The following is a 19,362-nucleotide window of genomic DNA, read 5'->3' on the forward strand; positions in this document are numbered from 1 at the left end:
TAACAGGTCTTTGAGGGTCAGAATTCTAGCTGATAGACAGGTGTTCAAATACTTATTTGCAGCTGTATCATACAAATAAATAGTTTAAAAAAATCATACATTGTGATTTCTGGATTTTTTTTTTTAGATTATGTCTCTCACAGTGGACATGCACCTACGATGACAATTTCCGACCCCTCCATGATTTCTAAGTGGGAGAACTTGCAAAATAGCAGGGTGTTCAAATCCTTATTTTCCTCACTGTATGTATATATATATATATATATATATATATATATATATATATATATATATATATATATATATATATATATATATATATATATATATATATATATATATATTACAAAAAAAAATACTCTAAAATTACTATAAAATCAAATCCATTATGTCTAACCAAGTTGTGTCCCAAATTTGAAGTGGATATCACAAAATTTGAAGTTCCCATGAGATTTTGTTTAGGCGCTATACCAAAAATAGCCACCGGGTCATCCGCATTCCATTGATTGTTTTTTTGATGCATTTTCCTGTAAATTTCTGTCCAAATATCACTTCCATCACAAAACAGTCAACAAATATGGAACCTTGAGACTCCGACCTTTCTGACGATGTGTTTTGTCACGATAACTACTTTTTGTTTTGCGATATATCGTCCCAGAAATAATTGCGATAAACAATATTATTGTCATTTTAAGACTATTTTATGCTACTGAATATATAATCCTAATATAACAGCATAATATTGCAAGTAGACCTACACACTTTCAAATGACAACCTTTTAATTCTTTAGATCATGGAAATGAAGGGTAAAAAATATATTATCCTAAATAAAAAATACAAAAATGTTATAAATAGTAAATAAACATTTTTCCTTGTGAAATGGCTTTAACATTTATATGAGCACCGGAACAGGGGATTGCGGCTTTGAAATCGAGTCCATTTGGGCTTATTCTTCCAAACTGTCAGTAGTTGTCAGGAAAACACTATAACGCCTCAAATGGCACCTTTTTTTCACCTGTCGATAACCGCTCTGTTTATGGAGGAACTGCCCGAGAACCACTTTCGCCTCCATCACGGAAAACATACAAGATGACAGCACAATCGAGTAAAATGTTGGTGACATTCATTATCATGTAAACATAATGGGCGATATATTGCATCACAAAAAATGATTGAGGTCATATATCGATATATTGCGACAAGATTGATTATAAAGTAGTTAAAATAAATGTTGTAGTATGACACATGACACCGTCCACTAGTGGAGGAGCCCGCTAGAATAATTTAGAGTACCATTTCCATGGTAATGCAACGTCTGATTTCAAAACGGTTTTCCCAGGATGAATTTTGAGTTCCTAATTTATGATAATTACTAAAATATGAGATACGTAAAAAGGTGATCAAAAAGAAGAGCAGCAGGCATCCCACCAGCGGGACAGTGACAGTTAAAATAACACAAATGTTTCTTATAACAAAATTGTCTCATTTTACAAATTAGCTTTTTTTTTTTTTACAAAAATAAAAATATTACTTTTAGCAATAAATGAATTAAATAATAATCAAAAGAAATACATACTAAGAAGAGGGATTTTTATATGAGTAATGTCCTTTAAAAAATGTAGAGGAAAATACATGCCGGCCCATGCATCATGCCAGACCATCACTACAAACAGAGTTAACGAAGTGCATCAGATTTTCCATGCAGGGTCTGTGACGGAGCACTTCTGTGAACACAGCAGAGGGTCTCTCAGAGGGCACGGATGGGGCTCAGTCTGTTATCCTAGGATCATTTTGTGACCATAAGAAAACAACAGAACAGCAGTGCAAAATGCCCAGAGCAAAACATACATTATGAAAGTAATCTAAAGTGATGGTAAAGTTCATCAAAAATAGTCATACTATGGAGAAAAGAGATCTGATATAGCCTAAGAGACACACTAAAATCACACGATTACAGCCGGATTCAGAGACAGCTACAGGTAATACTGTGAACCGTGTCCGTACAAAAGAGCTATAGGACCCCATTTGTTTTAGACAACACTAGCGTCGTTTTGTAATAGGTTGACTAAAACTGAAAATAGCTGTATCTCTTGGGGGTGAAAGTAATCCCATGTGACATTTCACTTGAAAAAAAAAGCAAGAAGAATGAGCTGCAGATGTTCAGACGATTGCAATCTAACACCGCCAAGACACCGGCCAAGAGGGAGACAAATGGATATTCTCAAAGAATGTTTTACAGAAAACCTCTCTAATAAAGATTAAGAAAACTAACACAGTTCAACATATTCATTACAGAGCAATATTCTGTCAGGTCACACAATTCAGCAGCACAAGGCCAAGTGCTTAGATAATAACTTGAATGTGCTCCAACCATACCATTGCGTTTAGTAGTGTTGCCTTTACCTCGCCGCTAACATTTAACGGCAGAAGACGTGGCACTCCCAGCCTCCAGTGACTGTAATCCGCTAAGTCCCATAAATCATTTTTCTGGACATGAGGCTCTAGAAAATATGTTGAACAGTTGACAAATGGTTTACAACCGTTTACAGATCCTGACAATCTACACAAGAAGGAATTACGAGCAGAAGCAGATGTAGAAGCACACACAATGTCCTAATGAGTGATACATTTAAACATTAGGGGATTTGGGGTATTGGCCATCGGACGTTTTAGTTGAACTTTGATATTTGAATAATTCTAATGACCAGTTTTACAAACAGCAACCTAATAAAATAGCCAACAAAACTGATGTTTCGTAAAGCTTGAAATGTTCAGTCTGTGTGAATTTCGCCCAATCTCATAAAAGATGAAAGCCTGTTTCTAACTCAAAGTTTAAGTTTAAAAGAAAGAATAAAGTCAGAATTATGAAAAACAGTCAATCAATTAAAAGTAAAAGTCATATTGTGCAATTGGTATATATAAAAACCGCAGCTACAAGATTTAAAGTCACATTGCACTATATAAAGTCCCAATTGTGATCATATAAAGCCAAAGTGTCTTGTAATTTAATGCCTTCAGATTAACCAAGGTTGTGTGTTCTTAAAATCTGAATCAATATTTCAGCACTAGCTTTTGCATGGTAAAATATACACCTCATACAATATACACCTCAGTAATATGCGCCCTTAAGTTTCCATTAAAATAATCAGTTGTAATAAAAGTTGTAATTTTTCATCCATGTCTCTAACTCCCAAATGTCCTGTACTTTATCTGATAAACCAAGACACAGCCTAAGAAAATAAATGGTGGAAAAAAATGGAAAGGATACCTCTTTTTATCTGTAATCCTGCTGTCAACACTGACATTGATGGCTATGCAAGTGGGAAACGTGTGTGTGTGTGTGTGTCCAAAAGGAGTGTACTAACTCAGACTAGGTCTGATACTGTGGGAGGACAGATGCTTCATGGTTCACTTTAAATCAAAAACCCCTCTGACTAAAGCAGATTTCCTCTTTACTTCATAAATCCCATACTTCCCTGACAAAATTACTATTCTACCAGGAGAGAGCACAAGTGTGTCTCGTAATTTTTCTGTCGATGGCCATGAAGAAAATTATGATTAGATGGTGGCCTTTTTCTATATCTAATATACAAGAAAATACTGCCAAACATTCAAAGAAACTTTTATTTCTGAAAGTATTTTTTATAAGAATAATAACTGGTGTGCAGCTGAACAAGTGGACATGGAAACACCACTCTCTGTCACTGCTTTAAAATTTTAATATTTTCAATATTAAAAAGCAGTTATAAAATAAGCCATCTGTATGTTGATTTGCATGAAAAGTGTCAACACTGTGACTTTTTGTTTCAGCATCCCAGCAACACTGGCTCAACCAGTGGTGTGAGTTCGGAGACGCTTTGGTTTTTCTGACTGACGGCAAATAGGGGGAGCATTCAGGAAACCTGTTTGAAAACAGTTGCTATTTTTGCAATTCCTTTTGGTAGCGATAATAGAAAATAAAATTTCAGCTTCAACTTCTGTAACAATCCAAAGGTACAGTCCTGGTACTGTAACAGACAAATAGAAGACTATTATATATATATATTTTTTTTCATTTAATATATTTTTTATATTTCTTAATGCTATTGGTTAATGGTTTATAGAGAAAATCATCAGAAAAGTCCACACGATTTAAGGGTGAATTAGAGGTGTTATATGCTGAACGTTCTCAGTGAATAAGCAGGGCTGTTTGGCATTTGGTGGAACAGTTACAGATTAACTGATTTTCAGACTGTGATACAATAAATGCAAAAGCAGAGAACTCTCACAATCACTGATTGCGCACACAGAGTAATGCAAAACCCTGGAAGAATAACTGCTCATTTATCATAGTGCTTTACTGCCACCAGACTGAAGAGAACTAGTAGATCATATCAAGCATATCAACAGGTTATTCCATGGACATAGTAGAAGATTTATTCAGCCAAACCACATGACAATCTGTCTCTGTCTCTACACCAGGTGTAAAGAAAAAAAATCAATCTATCAATGTGCAACAAACAAACGTGCAAAACCACACCTAATTTTGATTTTATATATGATATATTAGATATAAAAAAAAAGATTCTGCAACATTTTTTGGTTATTAATCAAGTAACTAAATTTGTGCCAATGATCATATGACTCTTTGTACAAACGGTCAGGTGTTCTTGCTTCTATTAAAGCTCAAGTTGCCATTTGGATCATCTCAAATCATTCTGAAAAACATGATCATCAGGTTTGACACAAACTTGTGGAGTTCATGCAGCTCCACTGCTGCTGTCATTAAAGCAAAAGAGAGACAAAAAAAAAAACAATTCCCTCCATTTTTCCTCCATTCCTTCCCTATTCTAGCTTATGCTACTCTAAGCAATGTCCAAAACGTAGTATTTCAGGAACTTTTTGTGATTTTTCGCCTTTTCACAAAGTCGCTTTGGATAAAAGCGTCTGCTAAATTAATAAATGTAAATGTAAACCAAATATTGAGACATTCTGATATAAATGTTAATTTTTAAATTCATCTTTCAAGGAAAAAAAGTTACATTTATAAGCATTTTCACTATTTGGTCTCAGACTTTTGGACCCCACTGTATTTGACAGTAATGTGCACTAGAATCACATATATAAATCAAGTTTATTACCGCCTGCGTTTCTGCACAATGTCGATGGGTCTGTTGACGGCACATGGGGATCCATATAAATTCCAGTTCCGTGGCTTTAATGCCCGGTCAGCTGAGAAAGAGTATCCACAGTTTGCCGGTACGCTCATCTTGCCGGCACACTCATCCAGTGATGTCTCTCGCGTAATTCCTTAACACAAATCACCTAAATATACTTTCCTTTCACTTTTTTTTAGGTAAACATTGTTCGTGGGTCAAAATGACTCCTCATTGCCTCTGATTAATAGTTACATCTCAACTGAAAATCTGAAGGAAAACGAGAAAAAGCAAAGCATGATATCCACCGTCCTCTTCTAAAAGTCCATCAGCTCTCCTGTCCTCTGTGACACCTTTGCGAGTAAACGGGGATGTGAGCTTGAGTGACGAGCCTTGTCAAAACCCATGCTTCACTCTGAAAGCATGTGTTCAACTTAAAGAGATGCTCAGGCAGCATTTACACATGGATCCTCTGCTCTTTCAGCCCCAGTCTAACTTCTCATGTAGACGCATCTAAGATGATCCTTTAAGTGAAGGTACATCAGGCTTCTGTCCTACTCTGCTTCTGTGTGGTAGCTGGACTCATGTAGGAGAGTCTGTGCCATATTTGAGCTAGACTCTTTGGCCCACTGCTGTCCCGCGGCTGGAGCTCGCCTTACTCTGAGATCATGCTCAAGAAAGAGGGTGGGACCAAAGAAAGCATAGTTCCTGCCTCCTTGAGACGTTAACTCTTTCTTGCGCTGTCTGCAGCTGATTAAAGGTGCTGAGTTATATAAAAATAAAGAAAAATGAAACAAAAATAGATAGAAATTAAAACACATTTTCATTGCAAAGACAGTCTTCTATTTGGGAGCTATACTGGAATTTTGCCTAAATGCAGACGCAGACACAAAAGGTTCACATCTTAACATTGGTGCTCATGCACTAAGATAATAAACAATCCAGAAAACCATAGATCATCCACAGCTGTTTAAAATCACCATGTAATCATGTAATTTTTAATATGGAATACTGCAGTATTTATTATAAATGATTTGTCTGTGCTCATACTTTTTTTTAAATTCATGTGCCCTTGTAATCTTTGATTCAAATAACTTCCCCTCCCTTTTCCAGTGAGATCACTTCTTTCCTTTGATGTTGTGTTTACTGGCGCAAGGGCAGGACAACCTGTCACTCACATGACATCACAGCAACAGCAAACTACAATTGTCCAATAAATTCCTGATGGACAAAATCAAGTCCCGACCAACATTTTTTCATGATTGAGAATCTGTTTCTCTCAGATATACATCAAAAGTGAAGAGAAGACTATCGCAACTTCCGTTTCATGCCGACTTTAATCTGGCCAGACTATTAGGTTGAATCTTACCTCTAGGGCACAAATGTGAACGGTTAACCAAAAACTTTAAGGCAAGAAAAAAGTCTATTCCTTCCCCTCAAGAGAGGATCTACAGTGAACCCAAGATAACAATAAAAAAAAAAAAATGCTATTGCTGTCATGAATTGAAAGAGTCAGGCATATAACTTCCTGAGCTGATATATACATTCTTAAAGCTAGTCTAGGCAGTGTAGATGAGTGACAGTCCCTCCGACTAGAAATAGACTAATAACCTGAAGTATATGCTGTAACTACAACAGTTCACTGATCTGAGACTGACAGAACTGATGTGAAGTGAACTCCGGACCATCCGTCTCTCTGGCAGCAGCTCGTGCCTGCTCGTGCCTCGTAGACCTCGTTAAACCACGCCCCCTCCGCTTATTTCAAATGCAAAGATGTCATCCAATCACAACAGTGGGCGTTTTTACTGAAGTCTCACAGCAGACACGCCTCTTGTAACAGGGCAGTCAGCCACAGGGCAAACAGCAGTATTGAAAAAATGCCTTTTATTTCTAAATTATGACATTTTATGATGTAAAAATCATACTAACAATATAAGTACACCTCAGGGAACATTATAAAATAATAGAAAAATGCCATGCCATGGGACCTTTAAGTTTATATGCAGAGGACGAAATCCAGTGGGAACTGGAAAGTCGTGCGCAGTCCTACGTCATCGGACTAAACTTCACGGTACTTTAGACCACGATGGAAACAGACAGCAACAGGTCTGGGGGGAAAAAGTTCCTGGGACAAATTGTTCAGGGTAATTTCGGTGGAAACGGGGCTTATGTACATGTTTTAAATGAACACACCGACTTTTTGGGACTTTAGCTTACTCACCGTATCCCCTAGAGTTAGATAAGTCCATACATGCCATTCTCATCTCCGTGCGTGCCATAACTCTGTCTGACGCATCCACCGCTAGCCTAGCTTAGCACAAAGACTGGATGTAAATGGCTCCAGCTAGCCTACTGCTCAATAAGTGACAAAATAACGCCAAAATTTTCCTATTTACATTTTGTGATGTGTATAGTTACATCATGTACAAAGACTGTCGGAAAATGAAAAGTTGCGATTTTCTAGACCGATATGGCTAGGAATAATAATAATAATCATGCGTAATAATCAAGGAACTTTGCTGCCCTACCATGGGTGCAGCGGCGCAGTGATATTACACAGCGCCTGAAAATAGGCGACTTTTTATTTTCCATCAGTCTTAGTACACAATGTAACTATACACATCACAACATGTAAATAGGAAAATGTTGGCGTTATTTTGTCACTTATTGAGCAGTAGGCTAGCTGGAGCCGTTTACCTCCAGTCTTTGTGCTAAGCTAGGCTAGCGGTGGGTGCATCAGACAGAGTTATGGCACGCACGGAGATGAGAATGGTATGTATGGACTTATCTAACTCTGGGGGATACTGTGAATAAGCTAAAGTCCCAAAAAGTTGGCATGTTCCTTTAATATTTAGACTACTTCTATTATTCATTGTTATAAGGATGTGAAGAAAGTTTCAACCAGTATTACAAAAAGTGTTTATAAAACAAATTGCCTACCCTACCTTTAATCTTCATATTCACTATTGAATGATTACAAGTTTAGCTAAGATCTTAAGAGACTTCAAGGGGCTTCTAATTACTTGAGACCAGCTTTTGAGTACTGAAATGTTGTTACTATTGCTACCTCAAACAAAGTGGTTAAACTGGTTTCTCTGTTGTAAAACTATTGTTTGCAGTGACCGCAAAATAAACAAGTGGTATAGAAATCACATCCATGGCCTCTCGTGGCCCTTTTTTCTTTTTCCAGTAATGATAACACTCCCAGAATGACCTCAGAAAGGTTGTTTTCAAACAGTATGCAATTATTTAAAGCTGAGGTTCTCAAGTACAGCCCTTGAAGTCCACTTTCCTGCAGAGTTTAGCTTCAACCCAGATCAAACTAATCTGCCCATAACTTTCTAGTAATTCTGAAGACCTTGATAAGCATGTTTAAAGTGTTTGTTTAGAATTGGAGCTGAACTCAGGAAAGTGGATCTCAAGTGCCAGAGTTTATAACCCCTGAATTACCTTACAGCATCTTTACATTATAAACCTATTTAGGCCCCACTTTATATTAGGTGGCCTTAACTACTATGTACTTACATCAAAAAATAAGTACAATGTACTTACTGTGTTCAAATTGTATTGCAAAACACCTTTGCTGATATTGAGGTGGGATACGGGTAGGGTTAGGGACAGGTGTGGTGGTATGGGTAAGTTTAAGGGTAGGGTTAAGTGTAAGGGAAGTGTCAACTGTGTAATTACAAATGTAACTACAGAAATTAATTACAGATGTAATTACATGCAGGTATTTTTTTTAAATGTAAGTACAATGTAAAAAAATGTATGTACACAATAAGTGCATTGTATCAAATTATTAATTAAAATATTAGTACATAGAAGTTAAGGCCACCTAATATAAAGTGGGTCCCATATTTATTATTAAACATGTTATTTGAAGTTTCGCTCTCTAATTATTTAAATGTCATTTGCAAACTAATTATTTTGTCTGATAAAACAATGAATCCACTCAAACCACTTTAACTGCCAGGATGTAGTTGTTTCTCTATGCTAATGATTTGGACAGCGTGAGGGCTGATAAAGATCTTTGGCTAAAGCAAATGGCCTTGTTTGGACTATCTACATGTCTCAGTCAGAACAGTCTGTTAGGATGTCATAATCATGACTCAAAAAATGATGATGGGCAAACTGGAGAATGCATGTTTTAGCACTCAAATATTGAAAATAACAGAAGGCTGTAGCTCATCCACAGAACTGTCAATCTGGGATCTTTTTTTGTTAGAAAGATCAGCCAATGGCCAGTTTTGTGTTGATTTAAGAGAAAGTTTTAGAAAATACATACTTCATGAGGTTTTTGACTGTTTGGAATTTGCTTTTAAAATATGATATCGAAGGATATATTCCAACTCGAAACTATCCAGTTTAATAAACCCGACAAAGAGATTCATGACATTGATGCTTTGGCTCTTTAAATTAAATGTTAAATAACCGAACAAAACTGAATGATCAGGTGCTGTGTTGATAATGTCAGTATGACAAAGTGCTGTGTGTTGATAATGTCATTATGACAACATATGTAGCTAGGATTTTCTAAGAATTAATGAAATATTTTTCCTCAACACAATGAATTACCAATTACTTTGACGGATCGAAACCCAGCGTAAAAATGAACGTTTCTTAACAGATTACCGCACGAGGAATGAAAGTCCCGAGGTCAAGATGATATGTCTAAAGTAAAGTATTATTCTTGGCTTTGCAGCGTAGTGAAAAATTCTCTGGTGCTCACCTCAGTGCTCATTTTTTATTACTCAGGGTTATAACGTGTGTTCAGAGTCAGTGTCCTGGAAATCTATCAGCTTCAGATAGCAAACAGACCTCAGTTTTTTATACCTGGCAAATGTCTCTGAAGTGCTGGTACTGGTACAGATTATTTACTCTTTTTCAGTTTTTGTCTCTTAAAGGGGTCATGAATTGAGAAATCAACTTTTCACTCAGCCTTTGATATATAAAAGTTCATCGTGATATAAGAATATCCTGTACGTTTCGGAGCAGAAAACTTCCTTGTTAGTCAAAGAAAAGCTTTTATTGACACCAGGCCCAGAAAACACTCAATCTCAGAATGTGCCAACCTGTGAGGTCAGAGTGTGGTGAAACGCCGCCTCAACAGAAGAAGAAGTACGCCTGATTCTGTAGCCTTGCCCACCGACTCATGCAAGAAATCTAACATAAATAACATAGGCCTTAGTAGAGCTAAACACGTCGCGCTACCGAGCAATAAACATGCCGAAGATAGCAAGATATTGCGCTGTGCCTGGTTGTGGAAGAACACAGTCTTCCTTAAGCTTCCTTCGGATTCTAATATTAGGAATGTGTGGTTGAACTTTATTTTTAATGAAGATCCAGCTCAAGTGGGGAAGACATTTGTTTGTAAACAAGAGACTGGATTTGCAGAAAGGATGAGATTACATGAATGAATCCCGGTTGCCGTTTCCCACACGCTTGTGTAGGGAACTCAGGAGTGTACTCACAGGGGAGCCGGAGCTCATTATAATATGCAACGCTTATCCAATCATAGCAGTTGGCCTTTACTTCCAAGCAGTGTTGGGGAAAGTAACTTTGAAAAGTAATGCATTACAATATTGCGTTACTCCCTTAAAAAGTAACTAATTGAGTTACTTAGTTACTTTTTAAGAAAAGTAATGCGTTACGTTACTTTTGCGTTACTTTTTCTCACCTGGGCTGGGCTTGTTTTTGTTTTGTTTTTTATAACAAAAAAGTTATATTTTTGTGCAACGGTAAAGACCTCTTCATACCAAAATTGAAATAATAAAAATGGTAAGAATGCAAATTCACGCATGAACAGTAGAGGGCGCAGCTCTGCTCTGCTGTGCTTCCATTCTGGATAATGGTAGAATAGAATGCAGGAGAAAAAAGTTTTACCAATAAAAACAAAAAATCTAGTAAATTTCATCATCAAAGGTCAGCAGCAAGACATTGGTAAATTAAATATAAAGGTAGATTATGCATAAAAATAGTTGTTTTATTTAACATTTAATTATTGGAGGTTTGCATAGTACTGATTTTATTCATTTTGAGGAGTACAGAATCTTTATTGTGCAAGTTAAATAAATGCTCACATTTAGTCTGGAACTACAATAACCATCATGTTTACACACAACGCCTCTGCACTTATTTTTCTCAACATGGGGACAGGAGAGCTGTCAGTCAAATTAATGTGAAAAAGTAACTTGCGTTACTTTTTTAAAAAAGTAACTCAGATATTTTGTTGTAAATTTGAAAAGTAATGCGTTACTTTACTAGTTACTTGGAAAAAGTAATATTATTACGTAACTCAAGTTACTTGTAATGAGTTACCCCCAACACTGCTTCCAAGTCTTCAGTGCGGCACACCCATAAAAACTGAGCGTTCCATGAGAGAGGCTCAAAACCAGGGTAGAAAACAGCCTATTACTTATTCATTATGATGTTTTTGAATGTAAAAACCACGCAAACGTCATAAGTTGACCTCAGACAACAGCAATGGAAAAAAACTTCAGGTCTCCAATTAAACATTTTCTAGTGACCGATCACATCTTAATTTTTCAGTTGGCCAAATTTAATTTCTGTGAATGTATGCAATTTAATTCACAGAAATTCAATTTGGCCAACTAACATTTTTTGATGTGATCAGTCACTACAACATTTTCAATTGGAGACCTGATTTTTTTTTACAGTGAGTATAATTTTTTTTTAAAGCCAGTTCATGACCCCTTTAATCTATGCACACTCACAGATAAAAAATACATACATTACCTTTCAAAAAAATTTTACTTTTAAAATATTATTTCATTATTTCAAATAAATGCTGTTCCTTTGAACATTCTAATCACCAAAGAATCCTGAAAAACACATGATTTCCACAATATCCCATATTAGAATGATTTCTGAAGGATTATGTGACACTGAAGACTGGAGTAAAGATGCTGAATATTCAGCTTTCAGACATCACATGAATAAATTACATTTTAAAATAGAAAAGTTATTTTAAAATTGTAATCATTTTTCACTATTTTTATGGTTATTTATCAAATAAATGTATTAACTAGTCAGACAAGCTTTGTCCTGCTTTTGTAGTGACTTGTTTTGCTTTGGTTTGGCTTAATTTCATAAGTTCACCTCTACATTCTCTGCACACCTGAACTGACTGAATAACTGAGCTTTGGCAGTAGCCATTGACAACATTCTTCAAAATATCTTCTTTTGAGTGCAACAGAAGAAAGAAACTCATACATGTTTGGAACAACTTGAGGGTGAGTAAACGATGACAGAATTTTCATTTTTGGGTGAACTATTGCTTTAACAGCACTATCCGTGGGAAAAAAAAAGTTTTTTGCCAGGACTGAGACTCATAGGATGCATGAAATCTCCAGGCAGACGTCATCGCAGGCATGAAGCATCACTGTGTTGACGACACAGGCTTGTCACACTGTGATGCTTGGCCAACAGCGCGTCTGGCTGGCAGCTGAAAGCGTCGAGGCTCGAGACTAAATTCCCGTGATAAAAATTGTGCTAAGGATCAGAAAAGCATTGCCAAAAAAGTCAATTCTCCACAAAATGGAACATAATAATCTGAAGCAGGTCTGTGAAAAAATAGTGTAATTGTAGCTCTGCTCATAATTCTCAGGTGAGGATGCCTTGTGAAACAGAAACAAAAACTATAGTCTAAAAAGACAATATTTCAACTGGTCTTGTGCTAAGAAATGTATTAAAAACTTTTATTGGATTTTGTAACAGGCAGGCATGCAAATGCACCTTCATTCATTCATAATGTGATGCATTTGCATTAGACCACTGCATCCCCTGCTGGTGAGACATGAACTACACGTAGCAATCTGGAAGACCACATATAGTTTAAACCAGTGGCACACACACACACACACACACACGCACACATTGTAAGAATATGACTACTAATACTGATAAATAAACTGTATAAGGCAAGGCAATAAAATAGCAGTCCCAAACTAGTTTTTTGTTAATACAATAAATTTAGTAAGTTGGTATGAGCCACCACAGTCATACACAAAGTGAAAATAAAGTGGCATTTTGGGGTTACGGAAACAACAGTTAGCATGTAAATACACAATACTAGCATGACCTTTTAATGAGATAGGGAAACTGCTCCTGATGAATAAACCTGCATGCAAATCCTTCCAAGTTAACATATGCTGCATGCATGGCATGCTCATAATTTATTTCGCTCTTTATTTATAATGAAGTGAAAAGCAGCTTGCACTACTGCATTAGCGCCTGCAATTGAAGAGTAACAGGACAAGAAAGTTTGTTTTTATGATGCAAGACTTTTTATTTCGTAACAAGTAATGAAAACAAACAACGTTAGAATAATGGACGAAGATATACCAGTGAAATTAATACAATGAGGCCCTTACAGAAGGTAGCCTTTTGTATTTTTACAGCTTGCTTATAATTAGTTTATAATAGCAATATATAATAAATAAATAAATACATTTAACCTACAGGACAAACTGAAATTCTATTTCAAAATAGGACAATGTCCAAAAGGATTCTAAAAAATATCAAACAAGACCCTATTATTTTTATTTATTTATCACAATGTCCAATAAGATTCTAACAATCAAACAAGACCCTACAAGACAAACTGAAATTCTAATAGGATTTTTTGACAAGGGATGACACTGACATATATCCTGTCAACATCTCATGTAACCGCAGATACTGAATCAGGCAGCGCGCTTTTCTCAGGCATTCTTTACTTTAAGTGTCAACAGCTTTCATGCACAAATGTTTTGCATTAAACCAAACCTAAACCACTCAATCATGAGTTCAGCCCACCCTCCCCATCTCTTTAAGGGGTTACAGTACAGCAAAGATACCAAGATATAGTGGTAGATTAATTGTGTCAAATGGTATTAATAATAAAAAAAAGTGTTATTTTGGTATTTACCATAGTACTTAATTATTCATGTTGGCCAACCATGGCATATACTTGGCACTCCAATGTACTTCAAAAGAATACTATGGTATTAGCATTGTACATGTCCAAAAAACATAGTTTTACCATAGTACCATATGAAAAACAAAACAAAACAAAACTAGGGATATAACGTCTAAACACAGACACTTCTCAGCTAAACCAGTTGAGCACCAGGCTTGGAGTCCAGCTAAGACCACCAAACCAGCTTAGACAGAATGAATCACCTTTGAATCTGGAGAATAAAATGCACTGCTGATAATACTAGGTCCACAAAGCAAAGCATTACTTCAAATAATCTGATGTGATTTTCGCAGTAACATCATTTTACCAGTAGATGTCACCAGCCTATAATCTAAGAGCACTGTAACACTAACCAAAAACAGCAAGGTATAAAAAAAACTGGTCTGACAGCTTCTATTAGATTGCTGGGTTTTTTTTAATTGAGAAAGGGCAGACGGGTTGGCAGGGTTTCCAGCATTAGTGAGAGAGGCTGACTGATCAATGAGCGGTGGGAGTCATTGGGGAAAGCAGCCATGCTGAAAATATGGAGCAGAACAGTGACGCACAGCGACTCCAGTCACAGCATCAGCGCCTATCGACTATTCTGAGGTTTTATTTTTGGGTCCGCTGGTTACTGACACTGTTGTCCTGTTTTTGGTTCACCTCACTTGACTTTCTCTTTCGACATCTGTTTGGAACGACTCAACATGGTTCTACTCGAATATGTGCTGCGATATTAGAAAGTTGTTTGCCGAACCAGTTTAAGAATTAAGAAGCTGCAACCACCACTACTTTAAGAGTTCAGAAAAAGCTAACATAAAATGCAATGCAAAGTTTTAGCTCAGTTTAGCTCATTAGAGATTAGACAGTGACATTCTTAGGGGCCACAGAATGTGTTTTGTGCATTCCCTGTAGATGCACCCAAATTCATGTACGTATACACTATAATATGCTGTTTTGTAGTATAAAGAGTAGTGCGTTCACAAAATTCCAAAAAGAAAACGTGCACTTTAACCGAACAAATGAAGTGTGGGATGTTGGACACTTCATGCACTCAACTGTCTTTAATTATGTAGCGGATGGGAAGGGGCTATCAGACTCCAATGTTGAATGACAAAATAATCGTATAAATTTCATACACCACACGATTGTATATAGTATATGACATTTGGGACACAACTGAAGTGTGGAATGTTATACACTCAACTGGCACAGCTTTAATTATGTAGTGGAGGGGAAAGGGCTATCAGATTCAGTTGTTGAATGACAAAATTCATCCACTGCATGGTTGAGTACATGGTGCAGAGTGTATAATGTGTCATTTGGGACACACGACTATTGTTTTTCCCCCTATGTAAACATGCACAAGACGGACATGTTTGACAACTGACTTGCACCTCAAATCTTTCGCAGCGCTCAAGTAAAAAGAAGTTAAATTATTAAAAAAACAAGTCGAGGGACTTTAATGTTGTTTCATTCTGTCCGGCATCTCGCATATAAAAACACATTCTGTGTGAATGGCTTATGTACACAAACAGCAGCAAGGTTGAAATACAGTCGACATTGAACCAGATTTCTTTAACTTAGTGAAAATAATATTTTTCCACACTTTCATACAACAGCTCAGTAAACAAAGTTAATATTGAGTGCCTTGCTCAATTTTCTGTTTTTGCACAAATAGCTCCAAACGAAACCACAGCAGAGGCGTTTCTCATCAGGCAGCACTCGGTAATGGCGTTCCTGAGTGAATCAGTGTTTTTTTTTAATGAATCGGTTTAAATAATCATTCAATGACTCACTCGTACAGACATCCACCTGCCTCTGTCTGAACACCTGGCGTAACAATGTAACTGATGTAACCTGCACGAACTACAGCCAATCATATTTGAGGTCCTGAAATAATTGTCTAAGTACATTTTTTTTCTTTAAGATTCTTACTATATATTACACCACCTGCTATCGCCAGATGGATGTTTAGCTCTTAGTTGTGGTACAAAACTAAGAAATGATGAGGTATATATCCAGTCCTCTGTTTTGATGTTAATGCTCTACAACACTGATTGCCCTGCTTTAAATGGCTATTGTGGTGAGACGCGTCTAGGAAACAAGTCAGAGCTTTGTCTGAGTCACATGGCGAGTAAGAGCGTTGTCTCTGAGTGAAAAGCCTCTTGTGAACAGTGTAACATTGTGATATGCTGTGCGGAGTTGTGACAGGTCCTTTAGAGAGCCATAGATTGAAGAGTGGCAGTGTTTCAAAGAGGCTCAAATGAATCAACTTTACAGGAGATAAATACAGCTCAGGCTTACCAATAAAATGACTGCACGTATAGCGGCTGTGATCACTGGTATCTTCATCTAGGGATGCACAATATTTCATATCGACCATAAATGTGACATTTTAATGTTATTACTAAAAGTCAGATTAGTAAAATAGGCCAATAAATTATAGCCAAATGATCATGGGATTTCTAACTATTGTTAAACACAGATAACACGGTTACAGAGTAAGACTTTGTTTCTTTATTATTCTTTTATTTTCCACAAATATTTCAATATATTTTTCTAGTAATATACAATACCGTTCAAAAGTTTGGGATTGGAAAAAATTACAATTTTATGTTTTAGAGGGGGGGGAAAGTACCATAATATTGTGATTTTTTTTACAACAACATTTTAAAATGTAATTTCAGTGTCACATGATCCTTCAGAAATCCTTCTAATATACCGATTTGGTGCTCCAAAAAAACATTTCTTATTATCAACGTTGAAAACAGTTGTGCTGCTTAATATTTTCGTGGAAACTGATACATTTTTTCATGATTCTTCGATGAATAGAAAGTAATGGAAAAGTCTTCACTGTCACTTCAATGCATCCTAGCTAAATTTAAGCAATATTTTCTTTCTTTAAACAACAAAAAGACTACATAATTTTGAATGGTAAAGTAACTCTCTTTTGTTTGAAGAGCACTTTTTTGTAATCTCAATGTAGATTGATATCTACTACTGGCCAATATATCTGTTATCAGCTTCAAAACATAAAAAGATGCTGGTAACGTTCAAAATTTCCAAATCAGTGCATCCCTAACTGATGAAATGAAGTTAATCTTAGGGAAACTATCTATCTCTGCCATAGTGTTTCTCCAAAGAACAGAAAACGTCTCAACATTCATCAAAATGTATGTGTGTTTGAACAACATACACTCTGCATAAAGGCCACATATAGAGTACAAGAGCATAATTTACTCATCATTTACATTAGATAATGCCAGGCATGCTGGATAGTACAGAGGTTACTGTGTGCGTAAGGTTGTGATGTGTCTGCCCATCGTGACTCTGCCTGACCGCCACAGGCGAACATCAACAGACAGTGGCTGAGCCATCGATTCCCTACCTCTACTTGCCTCAGGCTGTCCAGGCCACAGATATAGCAGCTACACAAAACATCACATAACAGCCAGCGCTGCTCTCTGCCTGCTTTAACACTGTGACACTATGTATATGCAGTGCTTGCAGAAAAAGAGGGAAGTCTAAGTAACTCCAGAGCAACTCTCTCCACTAGACGTGCACTCCACTCATCATTTCAGAGTTGACGTTAGTGATGTCAGAAATTCAGTGGAGATGGGAGCACTGGTTTGCTTCAAGACTTTCTTACACAAGAAAGATCTGTCAGGGCTGAGCACTGGAAAAACACCATATTCAGAAGAGCAAATCTCATTCTGTAGTCATTTCAGTGTTATCAACACAGCAAAAATGATATTGACATCATGGGACAGTGACATGGTGTAACGTGCACTTGAGCAAAGTTCAACCGAGGTCATTATATAATCAATGGGATTTTAACATTGAAGCTTTAAAAGTGAGATTAGCAGATGACTGACTCCACTGAAGGTGAAGACACCATCATTGTCGCTTCTGTTGCCTATACATACCCAATGCATGAGTGTCGTCGCGTTGAGTAGTTCATCTGCATTGCCTTCCTGGGGAAACGAGGATCTTTGTTCATTGTGAGAGAGGATTAACTTTTGAATACTACAGTTAAAACTTGGGAATTGTTTCCAATGTCAGACAGCAAGAGCGTGACACAACTAAAAGCAACACCTCAGAAGATCTTGATCTCATGTCCCCAGTGTCTCCATCCGCTGAGAAACATAATGCCGTGACAATCTCGAAGCCACGTATTGAACAAAAACTCGGCAGCGCGAAAGTGTTTCTGTTGTTGGGCACTCAAACTTGACATAAACTTAAATAAGCCACTATGTCGCCAGCATAAAGGCCTACCATAGCCTCTACAGTCCCGGATGAAAGTCGATCTAGATTCACCCTGCTCGATCCCACAAAGTCCTTAAAGGAAGAGCATAAAGGAGAAAAATTAGCCCAGTAAAAAAATTGTTCCTAAACATCAAAAGTTTTTTGCTGATATTTCATTAGTAGTCTAAAAAAAAAAACTGTGGATCATAATCCCGTCAGATGCTCCATATAGTGTGTCATCCCATCTAGCCTCCTGGTGCCATTCTCTGAATCCAAAGCCCTGAAACTAAACTCTGGCCTGAAACAACCAGCCTTTGATAGAGAGAGAGTGAAAGAGAGAGAGAGAGAGAGAGAGAGAGAGTGAAAGATAGAGGGTGGAGGGAAGGGGAGAGAAGGACACAGAGAGAGAAACTCTGCAGCACTGTTGCATGTGTATATAAGGTATTTTTTTCAAGGGTCAGTTTGTGATAGATGGGGTGTCCTGAGGCGTAACATCTGCAACTTGCTGCTTTACCATCTTCATGTGCACTAAAAGTAATAACCTGAGTCGTACACATCACTGGCCTGTTTCCAAATGCAACACTAACTGAACTCTGCCTGCAGCAAAATAATGACACTGTGTGTCACTAAATCCAATACATTGAGGGAGGCGGTATGTACACACAGCGGCTCAACATCCTGAACTCAAAACAAAAAAATTCTAGCTTTTCAATTTACAAATGTCTAATTTTGTGACTATATACTAATGTGTTCAGAATTATGCCAGGAAAATATTTCCAGTATAAAAAAACGAAGTGTAATCTTTACATTTACTAACTGAGATGACTTGCATGGTCTGTAGAACAAAAATAGAACAAAATTATTACAAAATGACAACGATGTCAAGTAAGGGGTAAGATAAGCTACTCAGCTCTACCCTCTAGTGGACACGAAGAACAAAAGGAGCAAAAGAACCCCCTTCAATCTTACAGAGCAGTTGACATTTTACTGTAACTTATTTTGTTCTCTTTTGACTGTCC

The 19,362-nt window shown here is 36.9% G+C and overlaps 1 protein-coding gene across 8 annotated transcripts in view; it reads right to left on the minus strand.

Annotated features, from left to right (window-relative positions):
* pde4ca (phosphodiesterase 4C, cAMP-specific a) overlaps positions 1-19,362 on the minus strand; it is a gene marked incomplete at its 5' end in the record, with an annotated part of 50,352 nt that overhangs the window by 22,195 nt on the left and 8,795 nt on the right. For 2 of the 8 annotated variants that reach the window (XM_079819814.1, XM_079819813.1), the window contains one exon: positions 18,025-18,631. The exons of 4 other annotated variants lie outside the window; for them this stretch is intronic. In XM_079819814.1, the coding sequence (XP_079675940.1) occupies positions 18,025-18,098 (74 nt within the window). Of the gene's footprint in view, positions 1-5,121; positions 5,811-18,024; positions 18,632-19,362 lie in introns of those variants that run through there. 2 more of the 8 variants (XM_079819812.1, XM_079819811.1) reach the window with 2 other exon arrangements.

The sequence above is a fragment of the Gobio gobio genome (genome assembly GCF_949357685.1).
Source record: "Gobio gobio genome assembly, chromosome: 6".
NCBI lineage: Eukaryota > Metazoa > Chordata > Actinopteri > Cypriniformes > Gobionidae > Gobio > Gobio gobio.